General features: G+C 34.8%; 1 protein-coding gene across 1 annotated transcript in view; it reads left to right on the forward strand.

The window, feature by feature from the left end:
* The window catches only part of NME8 (NME/NM23 family member 8), a 33,929-nt gene extending 15,638 nt beyond the window's left edge, over positions 1–18,291 (forward strand). Inside the window, exons 8-18 of the mRNA XM_080578927.1 lie at positions 393–509; positions 1,118–1,184; positions 3,275–3,351; positions 5,016–5,108; positions 7,613–7,764; positions 9,114–9,292; positions 10,193–10,337; positions 11,042–11,149; positions 11,783–11,934; positions 12,909–13,053; positions 13,673–18,291. Coding sequence (XP_080435053.1) covers positions 393–509; positions 1,118–1,184; positions 3,275–3,351; positions 5,016–5,108; positions 7,613–7,764; positions 9,114–9,292; positions 10,193–10,337; positions 11,042–11,149; positions 11,783–11,934; positions 12,909–13,053; positions 13,673–13,895 — 1,458 coding nt within the window. The 3' untranslated portion in view covers positions 13,896–18,291. The remainder of the gene's footprint in view (positions 1–392; positions 510–1,117; positions 1,185–3,274; positions 3,352–5,015; positions 5,109–7,612; positions 7,765–9,113; positions 9,293–10,192; positions 10,338–11,041; positions 11,150–11,782; positions 11,935–12,908; positions 13,054–13,672) is intronic.
* The last annotated feature ends 865 nt before the right edge of the window (positions 18,292–19,156 follow it).

Here is a 19,156-nt window from a genome sequence, read left to right on the forward strand (position 1 = left end):
TTTTTTTGGGGGGGGGGGGTTCTTTTTATTTTGGCAGTACTAGGATTTGAATTTCAGCAACTACGGCCTAAGAACACCAATACCTTCAGAAGTCTTTCAGGTTTTTTGCATTTACTTTGAATTGTACTAGTATTGGTGAGCCTCGAAATAATATAGAAAATTAGACAGAAAAAGGAAATGAAGAAGTGAAAAAAAAAAAGAAGAAGAATCATTCTGAACCAGCTAAGGCATTAGTAGTTTTGCTGTTAACTTCAGTGAGCACAGCAAGTTGTGATGTTGCTGAGGAAAAAAAAAAAAAAAGACAACACAAAATATAACATGTTCCAAAACTCAAGTAAATATGTAAACTAAGTGACAAGAACTCACTGAGAGTTTTATTTTCTCTTTTACAGAATGGCAAAATTATTGCAATGGTGAGAGGTGCAAATGCTCCTCTTATAAGTAAGAAAATAACAGAGCTAGTACAAGAAGAGAGGGAAATTGTAGCTGGACAGAAGGAACGCCCTGAGGTATGCTCACAAAAAAAAAGATATTTAAATATAAATGAATATTTTTATTATAATTTAATGGTTTCTCTCAAAGCCCATGATAGTGTTTTCTGCAAAGTTTAATTTTTTGTGTTTTTTCCTTAGTAATAAGTGACACGTGATTTTTTTATAAATTTCTTTTAAATTGTACTTTTTAGAAACTGAAGAAATTTACAGATTGCCCTATTATTCAGAGAAATGGAGGGACGGGTTGCTAACAAAACATCTAGAAGATAAACCAGTTTTAGTCATTATCTTTTTTATGTTTAAGGACTGACATTTTTTCATATATAACTTAGGAGGTATTCACCATACGAAACAAAAACTTGGGAAATAGTCATGTCTCATTGTTTGTTTTGAGTGAAAATTGAGATGAAAGAACTCCACTTTCAGTAAAAGGAAACTTTTAGCAAATTATAGCCCGGGTAAGAAAAATCAGACTAGTCCAATGTCTTCAAGTTGCAGGCTTTCCTGGATAGCAAATATGTCGCTACATGAAGAAAAAAGTGTTTTACAGATCTGAGAGCTGTGTTTGATGACTTTAGCTTCACAATGTTGATGTACTTCTCCTTTATTTGCAATTACCTTAGGTAGATGAACTTACTTTCCTAGAAGAGAAATCATCAGAAGATTCTATTGAGGAGACTGTACCTGAAGGTAAATACACTTGATTTATTTTAGAAAAGCTAACAGAAAGAAAAAAAGAACAAACATTTTTAATTATTTGATTAGGAATTGTGTACGCCAAGCTCCAATAGATTGTCCTTTGATTCATTAATAACATGACAGGTTACGACTGAGAATATCAAACTGATGGAAGGTTTTCTTCTTTGAGGAATTAAGATATTGGTCTGTCATCAGTTATTTTCAACCCCTTTCTCCGAACATACAGAGTTCACGTCATGTGCAATATTAGTGCCTGAAACTCACTTCTACTCAGTCCCTGCATTAACAATATACTTTTGTTGAGGTGATGCTTGTTAACATTTGGATGTTCTACAGAAAAAAAAAAAAAACAACAAAACAACACAACAGTATGAAGTGCATACTGTGAGGATTAAAAGAGTTAATCTGTGAAGGAATGGCATGCCTTGTATCTCAGTTTGTTTTTAATTATCTCTTTCACTAGACTAGATTTAACGCTCACATCTAAGATTTATTTCAGGCTTGTTGTGAGTTGGAACCTACATCTTTTCTATTCTTGTTATCTATGGCTACTGAAGCTTCTAAAGTTCCTGCTTTGTATATGTGTATATCATTTTGTGAGGTTGAAATGAAATAGGTTTTTCCATTTTCTCTCTTCATCTTCCTTTTTTCTCTTGTTATAAGGCACTAGATCATTGTCATGGATTAAGTCATGTATGTTCTCCTTCCCCTTCATACCTCCTTTATTGTGTGGTTCAAGTGGCATGTTCCTGACCTCAGCTTTAGCCTTTTTTTCACTTATAAATCCTCTGAGACTCAGTAATACAGTATTATAAATCCTTTAGAAATTATATACAGACTTCTCACTAATCTACAGAGTCTAAATACTCTACAAAATAGAATCATAGAACAGTTTGGGTTGGAAGTGACCCCAAGGATCACTTAATTCCAACCCCCCTGCCATGGGCAGGGACACCTCCCACCAGACCAGGTTGCCGAAGGCCCCATCCAGCCTGGGCTTGAACACTTCCAGGGATGGGACATCCACAGCTCCCCTGGGCAACCTGTCCCCGTGCCTCACCTTCACCTTCACAGTGAAGAGTCTCTTCCTTATATCTAATCTAAATCTCCCCTCTTTTAGTTTAAAGCCATTACTCCTTGTCCTATCACTATGCTCCCTGACAGAGTTCCTCCTAGGCTTTCCTATAGGCCTCCTTTGGGTAAATCGGGGCACAGAGATTCAGCGTGGATTCAGCTTTAGGTTAGGGTCCTTCAGAAGCCCCAGTGCACAACACTTTGTGGTAATATATTTCTTACCACCTGCAGGTGCCTATGAGTGTTTTCTAGTATTGGCAACAAGTACTAGTCCTGTGTTTCCATTACAGCTACCATTAACTGCTTCTACAGTGTTTGAGATCTGATTGAATTACATTCTAACACTTCAACTGTAAACCTCAGATTCTGCAAAGAAAGTTTATAGTTTGTATTTTCTTTGATCACTTTCTGTCATTTAGTGGTTTTGTGTATGCTACAGATGCTGCAATAGTATGCCTATGACTTGGAACACCTCTTGCTTTAAATATTAGATTAGAGCAAGCATTTTATTTACTTCGGTAGTTATTTATTGTAAATGAGTTCAGAATCCACAATACTAAGGAATCAAACATCTACTATGACAAGAAATGTGTATTTTACTGGAAATCAATACTCATACAAGGTTTTCAATTAGTGAGTTTTCCTTTGTAATATTAATTCCTTTCAAATTTCTAGTCCTGTACATAGCTCCCTAGTGAAATCATTCATCTTAAATTGTAGTTTTTCCACTGCACCTAGTTGCACGTGGAACATTTCTCTACCGTATGACCCAAAACACCAGTGGTTCACCCAGAATGTGGATTCCAGGGATGGCCAAGTACTACCTCACACTCCAAGACATGCTTTAAGTGCTGGAGTCACTTATTTACTGGAACCACTGTTTGGCTATCTCAGTATTAAGATGGAGAAGTGTTAAAAGAAACTCACTTGCAAGTAATGAAAAATGTAGTTGTGTATTTATTTTGATAAATATATTAATTGCCATATTATTTTTTTCCATTTTCCAGAAGAAGTCACATACTCTGTTGGAATTATAAAACCTGATGATGTCTTAGAAGGACATGTAGAAGAAATTAAACAAAAGGTAGACAAAATTTGAAAAGATTCATTCATCCTGTTTAGTTCAGTGGAATAGTAATAAGATGGAAGATCAAATAGATCCTAATTTATTCCCAGGCTTTAGAAAAAGGCTTGTTAATGCCTCTCTGTTAAGGATAGTAAAAACAAGTTAATTTTGCCCTGAAATAATATAGTATTCCAATTAATACTGTTGCTTTAATATTTTGTGCCAGTAAGTAAGGTATGGCATTGATTTATACAGTGGAGATCAATGACACATGAAATCTATAAGCGGATCTTTTTTTCCTCATATTTCAATAGAAATAAGGACTGGAAACTATGATGGTTAATTCTTTCAGGTGAAGAAGACATCTTTTCTGACTGTGCAGCATCTTTAAGAAATGTAGGCACATTTAAAACAACTAATCGGTTCACTGTGGAAATATTTGTGCTCACAAATGATTAAACACGTGCTTGTAGATGGAAAGGGTGATTTATGTGCACTAGTAATCACTATAATCAGAGACTGTATACTAATAATAAGAATCTCAGTGCACTGATGGATTCAGCATTTATTTAAGCAATCACATAGTGAAAGAAAATTCTCTTTCCTTCCAGAATACCATACTATACTGATGTTCACTTTAGTTACAGGAATTTTGCACTGATTCTGATACAATAATAATAATAATAAAATCTCATAACATTATATATATCAAGAATAAAAGTTAAATTTAAAAAAGATGTGAGGGTCTGCGACGTATGCAGGAGAGAATATCAGAGTGTTGTATTTCTTGTTTCTGCATTTACTCTATCTTGGCCAGAAAGGAAAAAGGTTCAATAAAGACAAAAAAAGCAGGCAGTGTTTGAAAGCAATTTAAATGGAGCTGAGCAGCTGCTAGTTGGCTCTGTCTTTACACTGCCTTGTGAGATGTGTACCCATACTGTTTCCACATTCAACCTCGTCAAGGCAATCTGGAAACACTCAGCAGCATCATAGGGACTTTTAAAGAGGAGAGTGCTGGTAAGCAGACTAACATTGGCATATGATCAGTATTGGGGCTGGATAGTGTCTTCATTGTTTAGATATAGGTATATGGTATAAATATCACATCAGTGGGACTATGAATTTTGATACAGGTCGTGTAAGTGTGCATCTCATACGTACTTTAGTATAGTAATGTAACTTAAGATAGGTAATCATAAAATAGATTTTAGCTTTGATATTTACTGTTTCTAAAGTTTATCAACTTTATAATGGTGGCCAAAAAGTTTAGCCTATTTTTATTGCAACATTTATTGACAAATACACAGTAATATGACTATTATGATTATAATACAATTTATAATAACGATTTTAGAAGTAGTTGCATTTTAATCATTCACAATGGTAAAAAATATTTATTCAATGTTAAATAAAAAGAATTATTAACCACTGAATGAATGCATACATTGAACTACACGGTATTTTCCAAAAACTTCAAAATAGTGGGCATTGTTATCCTGAATTCACCAAAGTGCTTTGAAAAGCTAGAACTTTAGTTTAGGCAAATATAGCAGTTATGTTTGGAATATTTCAGATAATTTGAATTTACGATAGCATACAAAGTCAATCAATCTTTAGATTTACATATGATATTGTATATACCCTTTTTCAAATGCCACTGAGTAATAACTGAATAATTGCAGATTAGAGATGCAGGCTTTGGCATTGCAGCTTCAGAAGAGAAAATGCTAACTGAAGAACAAATCAGAGAATTCTATACCCAGAAAAAAGAACAGGTAAAATAAAACAAACAAACAAACCAACAAACAAAAAACTTAAAAACATAAAGAAAAGAAGCAGATAAAATATATCAGTGTTACTGTATGTACTTTTAAATCCCTGGCTTGTAATTTTTTAGTATGTTGGAGAACTGAATTAATGGAGATTTAGTACACAGAACAAAAAAATAAAATGTTATCTCTCTTTTTTTTCTTACTAAGCCTTATAAAAATATAGCTCGGTAGAACTATAACATTTAGACTAAATTATATTGAACTCCAATTAAATGCTAAAATATTTAATAATTGTTTCTGTTATCATATTGTGCATGATGTTTAGCCATGGCCATAAACATAGGTTAAGTTAGCTGCTGAAACGTAGTGCAAAACAAAAACCAGTGTCATCCACAACAGTATGTATCTATTTGACACATACTGCTCCAGCCAGGTAATAATATATGCTACTTTTTCTTTTCTTTACAGCTTTTTTCACTGGATAATACTGGGAATAAGCACATGCATAGGCAGAAAGATAAAGTATCTCCACTGTAGCTTATTTTTCTGTCCTTATCCTATATTAGAGGTCAAAAGATAGCTAAGGACATGCAGATAGTTCAAGGAAACAATGAAATGGTGGTGGTCACCATTAAATGGCAATGGTCTAGCAAACTAGCAACTGGATATTGTCAAGTGTTTTGGCAAATTGATAGCTAAAGTTAGCTCTACAGAAGGATTCGAATCACGAAAATTAAGTATCTTAGTAAATACTTATTCGTTGTTAAGATCTGCATAAGATAACCAGGAATTACATGCAGACAACTAGCTTGTTTGATATTGTCAGGGGAACCAATGAAAAAGTACAAATAAAGGGTTGATATAATCAAAACAAGAAGGTGGGAAAATGTTCCTGTGGCATTCCAAATGAATGAGAGTGAGACAAGATTGTTCTTACTGAAGCCGTAGGGGAAAAAAATAGTAAACATCTGGTGGCTGCACTGTGGTTTAGAAGGGGAGTAACAGGGTGAGGATGTGAGGAATCTTGAAGAGCTTGGTTTTGCAATGTGGGATTCTAGCTTAGACAGGTAGAAGCAGTTTTGAAATATAGGTAAATCTAAGTTATCTTCATCAGAACAGCAACCAAATTTGAGATTAGTTAGGTGTAGAGGGTGACAGGGGAGGAACAAAGATGAGGAAAAGGCATACAGAGTTTGATATGCTACAGCACTACTAGGCTGTAGTAAATCCTAGCCAGCATTAGGGTAGTGAGAATAACAAAACTACTGTGAACTATGAGAAGTAGTTCAGAGGACTTTGTGCATACTGAGAAGCTATCATTTGCCATTCTTAAAGTGTAATTCTAAGCTGAAAAATAAATATGTTAAAGTGACGATATAGAATATAGCTTTCTTCGTGCTCAGTGGGAAAAATTCTTCCCAGTTTAATACTGTGCAATCTTGTTGAAGGTTCAGAGGATGCCTATTGTAACAGAATGGAGAATCAAGTTTAATAGACTTAATATCTTCAGATATTTCAGCAGAAATTGTTTCTTTTTAATGATGAAACCACCATAACCACATCTAATAGCTACATCAATTTCTTCTAACATGAACAAGTGTACTTTTGAAGTCACAACACTCACTTTGTATGTTTTACTAAATATCTGTGCTTGCATTCAATCAGGGTTGTGTTTTTTGAGGTTTTTCATCTTGTGAAGTGGGTTAAGTGGATGCATAGATATGAAGCTAACTGAAAGAGAAAAGCAATGAATTGAAAGCAATATATATGAATATTCCATCCTCATATTATTAAAGGAAAAATATGTCATACACAGTCAGATGAGGGCGGCTAGTAAAGAAAAGATTTACTCAAATGCTTAGAAGGAGTGAAGGTATCTGAGGAAATTAGTAATATTGAAGAAAAAGATGACATACAAAGGAAAAAAAGATGAAAAACTTACAACAGCTTGCAAAGCTATTTTCTGATGAAAATGTCCATCCACAGCATTGAAGATTGAAACTAGATGAGTGAATAGAACATAGCAGAGAGAATAACAGAAAAGTCTACAAATGTCTTGCAAACATTTAAGTGTTCTATATTTTTAGCCAGCTACCTGATTTTTAGTTTCAAAAATAGTGCATTGAATTGTATTGCAATTTATGTCACATGATAAGTGCTACTGCAAGCATAGCATTTGATCACATCAAGTTTCTAGATCATTTTCTTCTCTCTCGTTTGCACTTTAACCTCAAAGAACATGTACTGCTTTCATAATGTATTTTTATTATTTCATTTATCTCAGTTACTTGAATTTTAGACATTTTATAATTTTCCTGTCTCAAATGATTGATCAAAAACTCTTCCAAACAGTTTGACAGGATTTTGAGTAATATATGCTAATGCCATTGTAAAAAGGGAGTGTAGTTAGCTACTTACAAAAGGATGTTCTCATTTCTGATGATAAAGTCAGAGTTGCTGCAATTCATAGCAAAATATATATATATATGTTTAATTATGTTTTTTAGCATGATTTTGATGATTTTGTTCAGTTCATGATGAGTGGACCATGCCACATTTTGCTAATAACTAAAAAAAAAGGAACTGATGCTATTCCTCTCTGGAAAGAACTACGTGAATCACTTGAAGGCACTCCTGATGAGTCTGGAAAGTCAGAAAGGTAACTAACAATGAAAATTGGAATATGTGATTCAGTTACAGTATTTGAAATACACCATGAAAGCAACATTCTTACAGACTCATTCTTATATTCATATGTGCCTGTGTGTGCATAGGGCCCAGGGAGCCGGCAAAGTTCTTTACCTGGTCTTTCAAAGAACCATCACTACACACGCAGTCATAGATCCTTTGGGAACATAGAAACTTCATGATTCTTAGGGAAAGATAATAAGCAAAGGGCACTGATCTCATGCTCTTTCTGAACTAGATTTGAATGGGTTGTCAGTCCAAGGAGAACAGTGCTGTACTTCAGAGTTTGTGTGGTCCGTACAGTTCCACTTCATACTAATTCACCAAGACAAAGTGACTGCCAGTACTGCCAAATGAATGTTGTGCTTTTGTCCATGTTTACTTTTATATATGCTGGGAACCTGTAGGTGTGGCCCAAGTGACACCTGGGGGGACACCTGAAGCATGCTGTGCTCCCTGGCACCGCTCTGTAAAACTGAGCAAACAAGTGGGAGGGTTGTGGTTTTTTTGGTTTTTTTTTTGAGGTACCTAAATATATTGTAAGGATTTGCTGTTCCCAACCAAGGTGTCTTGGAATGTCTGTCTTTCTCTTATGCCAAGTATTTAGCAGAGAATTTTTAATAGGATGTTAGTTGTATACACAGCGCAAGACAATAGAATGTTCACAAAAATACAAATTTGGGATCGAGTTTTATATTACTATTTACAGAAAGTGGCAAAAATTGGCATACTTTGTTCCAAAAAAGAACCTGTCCTAATAATTTATATTTTTGTTGATACCTGCTGAATCCTTTTTTGAGTTGATTTAGTGCAACCAGGGAATATTGTATTTTCTCTGGGTGGCCAAGAATGAGTGTATTTACATTGCTAAATAAACCTTAGAATTACAGGCAAGTAACAATGAAAGAATCTCTGATAAAGAGAATTTTGTAGTGCAGTAGTTCTTAGGACAATGCTTTACATGAATTAAGCACAATCCTTTTTCTGGTCATTCATTATACACTGTACACTTGTCAGTAGTAATTCTGTCTAGTGAAACGGAGAAAATATTCTGAAGAATCTAGAGGGGAATTAGTAAAGCTGCATGACAGATTTCTCTTATAGCATATGTCAATGAACTTTTTGAGAAGTTAAGAAATATTTCTTGTCTCAGAAACATTACTTCAGTTATGAATCTGAATTAAATACAATCTGCATTTGTTTTTCTATTCTTATGTTTCACTAAACTTTAAGAAAGTACGTTTTCATCAAGTCAGCTGTTATCACAATGTCAAAATGCATAAAGGGACTTAAATATGACACAATTTTGTGTCTCATTAGACCAGAAGAAACTCCAGAAACTGAGAGTATATTAAATATGTGTGATGTGCAAAGCAGTATAGAAGATGCCAGCAGGCAACTTGCCTTCTTTTTCCCAAATTTTGGTCAAAAGAAGACAGAGCAAAAATTCGAAAAGACTTTGGCCTTAGTTAGACCTTGTCTCCTAAGGGAAAGACGAGGTAAGTTGTAATAACTTCATTTTCTATCAAGGGCATGAAATGTCTCATTTTGAATTTCAGAAATTCTAACACTACTAATGAAATGTTGCTAGATTATCTTTTCTCCTCAGCTTTAAGTTAACAGTAATCTTTATCACGAAAAAAGCTACATGGCTGATGTGTTTGATATATTTAGAATATAAATGTCAAAACTATTTTGTTCCTTTGGTTGACTTTTCAAGAATATCTTTAGGTTGTATATTTTCAAGAATATCTTTAGGTTATATATCTGGATGAAATTTTTATAGAAAACCTTTCAGACAAGTAACTGCATATTTAAGTACACTACAGGGAAACATAATGTAGTAGTTGATACTATCCTTGCCTTGGCATGTAGATCAATGTCAAGAGTGAAAAAGACCTGACTCAGGGTGTTCTATGCTGCGTACATAGGCCTATACAGATAAGATTTTTACAAATTGGATCAGAAAATCTGCTGCATTAGTATGAAGCTCCATCCAAACAAGTTTACTTTTCTTCTAATTTATATTTGCATTTCTTACTAGAATCTAGCTAGCTCCTTCATTCTAGAATTCTAGAATTTCTGTACTGGAAATAACTTAGAGATTTGAAAGACTACAATTTTGACCTCTCCTTGTGTATTTATTTTCTTGATCACTATAGAGTATGTTGCTTAGAAAAGCCATTTTGCAGTCCACATCAGCTTTGTGAGTGTCCAGGCAACTACTGAAGCCTTCTAGCAGTTTCTTTAAATTAGTTTTCTGCTCTTCAGTTAAGAAATTAATTCATTTGTAAAAATTTAAGATCATTATTGGATAGCCCATAGCCCATGTCATTTCTTCAAAAGTGTTTAATTGATGAATGGATGGCAATTTAGCATTATTTCAATATTTTAAACAGATTCTATTATACAAAGAATAAAGGATGATGGCTTCGAAATAGCAATGCAGAAAGAAATAAACCTATCTGAAGAACAAGCACGTGAATTTTACAAAGAGCATGAAAATGAAGACTACTTCCCTTTCCTGCTAGAGCAAATGACCAAGTAAGGTGAATGAAAAATGAGACTGCAGATCTAGAAATGAGACTGAAATTTTCACAACAAATAATTAACCTGAATATTATAGGGCTGTAAGATACCATCTTATCTGAGAGTTTAGTAAAGCTCAACACAGGATCAGAAAACTGCAGATAATGAGATAATTCCCAAATACAGTACACAGATCAGATTTCTAAAATTTTCTAGTGACTCCATACCTCCATACGTAAGATGTTGAAGTCAGTGGCCAATTCCACTGATCTGGGTGAAAATATTTGAGCTGTGCTCTCGAAGGCTTCATTTAGATTGTTTATAGGAGGACTCTATAGTCTTTATCTATATTGTGTGCTGGATTCCTTGGAGTGGAAAATAAATCATTTGGATATTGTCTTCATGTGAAGTTGGAACATACCTGGGACAAATAAAAAAGTTTAGGAGCTGATCAGTGTTTTTATGTCTAGTAATAAAGACATAGCCCAATTCTGTAACATTATTGGTGTTGTGGTAGCATTGAGTAACTTTGAAATATAAATTAATTTAATCTCCATAAGGTTTTATCAAACTGTAGCTTTTTGAACAGAGATTGATTTTAAAATCCTCCAGTACTAGGGGTCATTTTCCTTGTCTCGACTATATATAATTAAATTCCTTTTACAAATTACAGAGAGTTTAATATTTGATGTTCTTAATGCCAGTTTTCCACTTTACAGTGGTCCAACTCTTGTACTTGCTCTAACGCGAGAAAATGCTGTAGCACACTGGAGAAATTTATTAGGTCCAAAGACTATTGAAGAGGCTAAGAAGGAAAATCCAAACAGGTAATACTTAAATAGTAAACCATCATTCACAGTTTTAATTTACTTTCATATTCTTCAGGTCAATGAATACCACATTCGAACTGGTGTAACTATAGTGCCATCGTCTGGAAGCTGATGTATATTTCTGCAGCTTGTTAAGGTTTTCTTGTAACTATAGCATTGATTTTTTTTCCTTGAAAGAACATCATTATTTTTTAGTCTGAATGCCTGTTTTCTTAGCTAAATTAAAACCTTTCATTGATTATTTATTATTTGTGGCTGAGTTTCTTCTACACATTTTATAAAGGAGCATCTTGGTTTCACCTGCTTGTAGCATTGTCCTAAGAAACTGCTGTGGTATCACAATACTTATTGTTGACAGAAATGCTGTTTCACTAAGCAAGACCTGGTATTATCTTGGAAATATAACAGGATGACAGTTGGGAAGGAAAGTATTCATATTTCATCTGGTTAATTAAAAAGTTGATTGCTCTTTCTGTAGACAGTGAGTGCTTCTTACATCTACAGAGAGATTGTCAAGCACTTCAGTGGCCAGATCAACTTCTATTTATATTTATTGGGTTCAGGTTAGTCATAGCTTAAGCTCAGGATGGCTATTCCTTTACATAATTTCTCTGTTTTCATGCCTCTTAGTTTACGTGCACAGTATGCAGTTGACAACATACCAATTAATCAGCTGCATGGTAGTTCTTCACCTAATGATGCTCAGAAGGAATTAGAATTCTTCTTCCCTCAGGAGCACACTTTGGCTTTGATCAAACCTGATGCTGCTAAGAAGCATAAAGGTAAGTGATCTAGAAGGCATGGGCTATGTCTGCAGATATTATTTATCCAAAATATTAGCAATATACACCACAGTAAATCATGTCAGATGCATTATTTTTATTCTCTGAGATGCTTTTACCATGCAGTGAAATGCTTTTACAGGGCTTGCATAATTCATATTGAGGTCTCAAATATGACATTTCCTTTGCTTAAATAGCCTATAGCTCTTCTTCACAAGAATACTGGTGAATTGAAGTGAGAGAGTTCTCAGCTAAATTAAAATGTTTAAAAGCCAAGAATTTGTCCAAACTATCTGCCCAGCATTTTTTATATAAGAGAGAGGCCTTCTGAAGTCATGCTACTGATTTCAGACAGTTGTCTCTACTGACTCAAAAGGAGCCATTGCTGGATTAGATGCATTCCCATACTTGGCTTAACTTGACATCAGACAAAGGGAATAAGGAGAAAAGGTTAAAGTAAAAAGAACTCTATGAGTTTGGAATCTTACCTAAAATTTTTCTTGCAATTTTTTTTACCCCTGTATTCAGAGCCTCTTGTTGGCATTCTTCTTTTCTCTCCTAACAAGTTTTGTAGTCTTTTTAATTGTTAATTCATTGTTGGCTTTTGTAAGTCTTTCTTCCCCTCTTGTTACAATCCAGATTGATTTTATCAGGCCAGCTGGTGTGTAATGTAGCATTACTACTACATTCCACGTTCTGTCTAATGTCAGAAATAGCAATGAATGCTATTAGTATAGTTTGCAACAGTTTGGGTTTGTCACCTGTATAGAGATAATTTAGTCCAATGACAGTGGTTTATTTTACATTTTAGTTAAAAGTTGTAGTTTGACATTATAAGTAAAATTTTAATAGTTATTCATATTTGTTTAAAAAAAAAAAGAAAACTGATCTAATACTCTCTGAAAAGAAGTATTTTTATTTGCATCTAAACTACTTTAATCAAGAAAGAATGAATTTGCTTGTTATTCTCCTAGATGACATTATGCAAAAAGTTAAAGATGCTGGGTTTACCATCTCAAAGATTAAAGAGGAAGCTTTAACTCGTGAAATGGCTACGAAGTTTTATAAGGATCACGAAGGAAAACCTTTTTTTGAAGAGTTAGTGGCACTTATGACTGAGTAAGTGTCTAGCTATATAGTAATGAGTTATGCAAATACGCATCATAACTTTGAATTTACAGAACCAACAAAACAAGCAACACCAAGGTGCGCTGAGGATTTTACATTCTGTTACTCTTTCTGGCAAGTTTAATGTTTTTTTCAAAGTTTTATGATTACCTTTTAGCATGGAGTGCCCTTCCTTTAAAAGGAAAATTTGCAGTTCTTTCCAAATTTATGGACAGTGACTATTATTTTGGCTTAGTTTCTCAAAGAACTCTTTTTTAATGGAATCCTTGTTCTTCCCATGTGGGACAAATATTTTTCTCATAATATTTTTTGTATAGCTGTTGATAATGATGTGTGTTTTCTTGCTTCAGAAATTATTTGGTAAGAGCATTTTTAGGACAAGAAGTCCAAATTCAAATAGTTGATTATCATAACCTTTGTGATTTTCAAATATAGATATCAGAAATTTTATATTGTCTTAAAACATTCCAGAAGCACATTTTAAAATTTAAACAGTTTAACGTTATTCAGATAGCATAATGCTTAACATAACCCTTCACAGTACCTCTGAAGTTACAGCTAACTCTGCCTCTCAGAATCGCGGAAGAACTTTCATATGTTGATTTTACAGGGGCCCATCAGTGGTAATGGTCTTAACAAAGGAAAATGCTGTGCAAGAATGGAGGCAACTAATGGGTCCAACAGATCCAGAAGTAGCAAAAGAGAGCTCTCCTGAATCAATTCGGGCTCAGTTTGCACAAGATATTTTGTCTAATGCTGTTCATGGATCGTCTACTAGAGAACACGCACTGGAAAGCATTGAGTGTATATTTGGTGAGATTGATATAGATTGAACAATTAAGACACAATCTCTGAAAAGTTGTAGTCAAGTTATTAGATACATTTGTCTACCCAACCACCTGTATTTAGCACATATATGTACAAACCCATTTTCCTCCATACTCTATCAATTTTTTGTTACCAACCAATTTCTATATAGCAGAGCATATTAGTGTAACAAGTAATGCTTGCTAGAAGTCTGATGTTAGTAATGATTTCTTTATATATGCTTGGTAGGTAGTTTTTCTTTTAGCACTTTAACAAAGGTATGCCTTTCCAGTAGTCCAAGAGTCTGAGGTGTTTTTTGTATAGCTACCTTAAAAACAGGGTCAATAAAGAAAGGTCCTGAAAACACTATTAGTGATACATCTGCTGTGATGTAGTTAGAGTCCTTCAGTTCAGGCAGCCTACAAAGGAGAAATGCTATAAGGTAGTGGAGGTGCAGTTACAACATTGGCAGGGGGCAGCAGCAAGTGTGGGAACACTCAAGTGAGAATGGGCCAGGAGCCAAGGATGACTGAAACACAGGGTGTGCCCTCACTGGTGGGAGCCAGGGTCCTAGCAGAACTGGGTAGACAAGTACATTAACAGCCCCAGACAAGGCAAGTTATGAACCAGGTCCAGCACCAATTCAAGGGTCTAGTCAGGAGCAACAGGCAAGGGAGCCAGAGACAGGTACTACAACATAGCTCAGGCAAGGATTAAGCCCAGGTCTGAGCTTAAAGGGGCTCCTTGGCCCATTTGGCATGGGTGTGAATCACAAGAGATTGCTCAGGGCTATTAAGGCCTACTGGCTCCCTCAGGGCCCTTAGAAAAAAATGCATTGCTTGTTTATCCTTGCCCTAAACATCTAATGGTATCTATCACAAGCAGGATAATAGTCTAGATGGCCCTTTCCAGCCCAGTTGCTCAATTCACATATATCAGAAGAAGCAAAATATAAAGTCACCTCTTACGTACAGCTACTCTTGAAATATATATCCTTGCCAAACTAGTGAATTTGTATCCTGTCTCAGTCTAGTCTGGCTGGCTTTCAAGAAGAACACAAATATTCTTCAGTAGCTAATACATTTTAACTTTTACTGCCCAAGCCTGTGGAAGGTTGAGATACTAAAGAATGGTATTCAATTAAAGCAGTTTACGTTACAGCATTGATTAAAAGTGGAAAGTCCAGAATGAATGAGTCTTCTCACACTTCTCTTACTGTTCCTATTGTATTTGATGTGACTAGCTGTTTTAAAGAGCTTCCTGACAAATATTTATGTTGTGATGGGGCATTTGTTATTATAGACATTCCTCTAGCAGAAGTTGGACTGAGCATTCTCCCGGTGGCCCATTTTCACCTACAGCTGCTTTACTGCAATAAACTCTGCTTGAGGCAAGCCTCTAGGATATTTTGATTAGTGCAGAATTTATATGTCACCTCGGTGAGCTGACTTCAGAGAAGCATACCTCAGAATTGCTGTATGTTCTTTGGCTTTTTTTTTTTTTTTTTTACTTCAAAAACCAATTAAAACTGTTCTTCCTGGCATTATTTCAGTGCTCTGTGTCTTTTGGGTGTTGGTATGTTATACCTTAAGCCAAGAAGCAGTCCCAGAAAAGGCCTGAATACAGCAATTTCCGATGCATCAATTCAGTTTATTTCCCAAGATTTTTGTTAAAGTTAGTGGCTTTTCTACCAACAGGGCAAATACAATGTTGAAAGTTTAGATGGGATTGATTTTTGACAGGACAGGAAACGCTGAAACAACAACCTATGTTTATGTCTTACTAGAAGTTCATGAAACTTCTGATGTAAGTTCACAGCCAAATAGTACATGATCTATACGTATCATACACGAGATTTGAATACTGTAGATTACGTAGTGTACTGGTTTTAGAAATTTCAGTTAGCTGTATGGGTACACTAGTTCTGCCTGGTTAACCATGATATAATTGAATATACCAAGTTCTTGTCTTTTTAACTATTGCTCTTCATCCTCTATTACATCACTCTCAAGCATTTTTTTTCTGTTTGGTTGAACTGTTGAAGGACTGCATTTATTTGGGTTCATATATTCATGTGCATCAGTTTTGATCCCTGTTTTGTGCTTGCTTAAAATGATTCAGTAGATTACATTGAAATATTGTGCGATCTGTACCTAATATCTCAATGTAATTTACTGAATGTTAGGTATAGATAGTAAAATATGTTGAACTCAAATTGAAATTTGGGAACATTTAATTTGTTGATGTATATTTGCTTCTCCTAAATATCTTCTTGATCTTAAGGTCTTTTAGCAGCTTTGTAAAAAAGTAATTTAAAATATACATCTCAAAACAATAAAAATAATTCTGTCAGCTGGTGGAGATTCAGATTCATGAAGGTTGTGTCTCTTTGAGATTAAGACTTCTGTAGAGTTATCAAAATGTCAAAAATTCAGAAGCATGTACGTTGAAATACTGACAATATTTTAGCAAATTATTTTATCTCTTTAAAAGTTTAACTCAACATTTAGATGTTGTACACACAATTTAGACTGACATCCACTGTTCTTTAAGTTTTATATTACTGGGACATAGACATGGATGTGATGTTTAAGAGTTTGAGCACTGTGATGAGGTAGACAAGCATTTGCATTTACAGACTCAGAAGGAATGTGTTCCAACATAAACTCCATTGAGTATCACAGATGAAAATCTTCTTGAAATTACCTTTATAGAGCTTCTCTGGCTATAAATCTTACAGAAAGTCTGGCTGTCCTTCTGTCCATCTAAATGCCAGACAGAAAGAGAATGTGACCTCTGTGACCATTTATTTAGAAAATGTTGTGTGGTTCACTGTAGAATTAGGTGTTGCAGAGATGTGATGAAAATTCTTCCAACACTAACAAAAGATAACATAATTTTCTTCAAATTTTTGTCCCAGCAGGAGATAACTGGAACCACAGGGAATGTTTATTTGTATAATAGACCACATATTTCCTTGCTTAGGAACATTAATGAAATCGTAATCTGACAGTAAGATTATTTTAAAGATCTGTTTTACTTTAGAATGATAAATAAGGTAGTTCTAAATTTCAAAATACTGTTAAGAAGAATTAATATGCCTTATAGTAGTGAGAATTTGTACTGCATTACTGCATATAAAATAAGGGAACTGGAAAGAAGGCTTTTTTTCCCCATGAAGAAGATGGAGTTGATCAGCTTGTGGATGTGCACTGCTATAGTGGTTTTCCAATGAAGGAGGTACACGGGCAGGTCAGAACTTGTAAGTATCTATTAGCTTTTTTTTTTTTTTAGTCCTTTGTGACTGAATAATTAGCTTTCTGGTTACCTTGCTTAGAGGATAAATATTGATGTGCTCTGAGTATCTAAAAGCAAAAGTTTTCATCATACTGTAACTAAAAAGAATCAAAATGCCCAGGGTGTTGGTCTATTTGGGACTTCTTTTTATCACTCTGATATATCCGTTAACCTTCTTCTATCTGTAGCACATGACATCTGGCATATAAGGTACATTTATGTTTTGATTTTAGTATTCTTATCTACAGAAGAAGAGTGTGTCCTCCTGTGCAGATGTTTTTCTTTGTGCTTATTGCCATACTGTTTGATACACAAGCCTTTTGACAGTAACAATAGGAGCAAGTCTGATATTAATAGAATAGCTGGACCATCCTGAATTTCCTACATATCTGACAAGCAAGTTTGAAATACTGTTTCACCCTCTAATAAGGCTGGTGTTTAATTTCAGGGAAGTTACAGGAAAAATAGTGGCAGCAGTTGAAATTAAATGTAGTGTTACCACAGAGCCTTGACTAGGACTAATTAGAGGTAATATACCTCTATAGAAATTAAATACTTATTTGCAGGTTCTTGCAAGTTACTGTTTTTTACTATAAATGTAAACAATTTCTAATGTTTGCTGACCCATATTGATGGATTTGTATTTATTTGCATGATTAATTGGAGTTGATATGGTTTACAAGAAAACTTTGGTTGAGGAAATATTTTCAAGTGTGCATTTACATTCAACCACCAAGCACAACCAAAATATGCGGGTCAATTTTGCGTAATTGCAGTAAATATTTTTTCAGTTTTCATTCATTTGGAATCTAGGCTACAATGGCAGAGAACATAATTTAAGAGCTGTTTGAGTATTTTGGACTGGAAAATCTTCTTTTTGTTTGTACAGGAAGTATGTCTCAGTTATATGCAGTGACTGGTCAAAAGTAACAAAATTACAACACTGAACTGAATTAAAGTGACCGGGTCATTTAGGTCCTGTTGGAGGGGAGGTTATGGGTTTTCGTTGTTCTTGGTTTTCTTTTTATTTTTTAAGTCGTGCATAAAAGAGTTCTGATTTGCATTTATGGCGAGTTTCTAAAATAGTGCCAATTATTCACAATTAGAGCAAATATTTTTTCAGGTTTCGTTCTTTTGGAATTGAGGTTAGAACATTCAGTAAAAATATTCAATGGCAGTTCTTACTAAACCGGGTACATGTGTGTGGGAGGTAGCAAGACACTCACTAGAAACATCTGTTCAATGTTCCAGGCCATTTTTATTTTACATGAAAAAAAAATATCAAGCCCCTCAATGGAAGGCAGCTATAATACCGAGAAAAAGCATTTGACACTTCAAGTTTTGGCCTGCTAATTTTTCAGCTGTAAATAGCTACAATAATTACTTTCCTCTCTCAATAGACACTGTTTGTCCACTCTGCTAAATCTAGGTTTTGTGACTCTGGTGCCAGGGTGCAGTAACATGGCAATGACTACATATGGCCATGGTTGTGCACTAGGAGAGCCAAGCCTGACTTTTTGCCACATGTGAAGGAGCAGAAGTGGTGAGCTGGCCATGTGGGAGTGGAGGAGGATGCACTTGCCTGCTTGAACAGCCCTTGCTGCTCCAATACCTGCTTCGCACCTTTGTAAGGGAATGGCAGCAGGCTGGAGGACAGAGATGGTCTGGATTTGGATTCAGCCAGCATTTGATGTCACAGTGAATTAGTAAGTGTAAGAGATTTTCAAAATGGAGTGAATTATATTAGTACTGAATTGGTTTGATTCATGGCTCCATAAAAGAAATAGAGAAAATTATTTTGGGGGAACACACTACCTTAATAATCCATTTCCCCTGTTCGCACATCTGTTCTTTATATTGTGCTATCTCCTGTTTTTTGTTGTATTGCCTTTCCATCTTCAGTATTTTTACCACACCAGAATGAAAGTCAACCTAAGTCAGCATACATAAATATGTCAAGGAATTTGGAAATACTGGGTTTGGTGCATCA

Source organism: Anser brachyrhynchus (genome assembly GCF_964034855.1).
Source record: "Anser brachyrhynchus genome assembly, chromosome: 2".
In the NCBI taxonomy this organism is placed as follows: Eukaryota; Metazoa; Chordata; class Aves; order Anseriformes; family Anatidae; genus Anser; species Anser brachyrhynchus.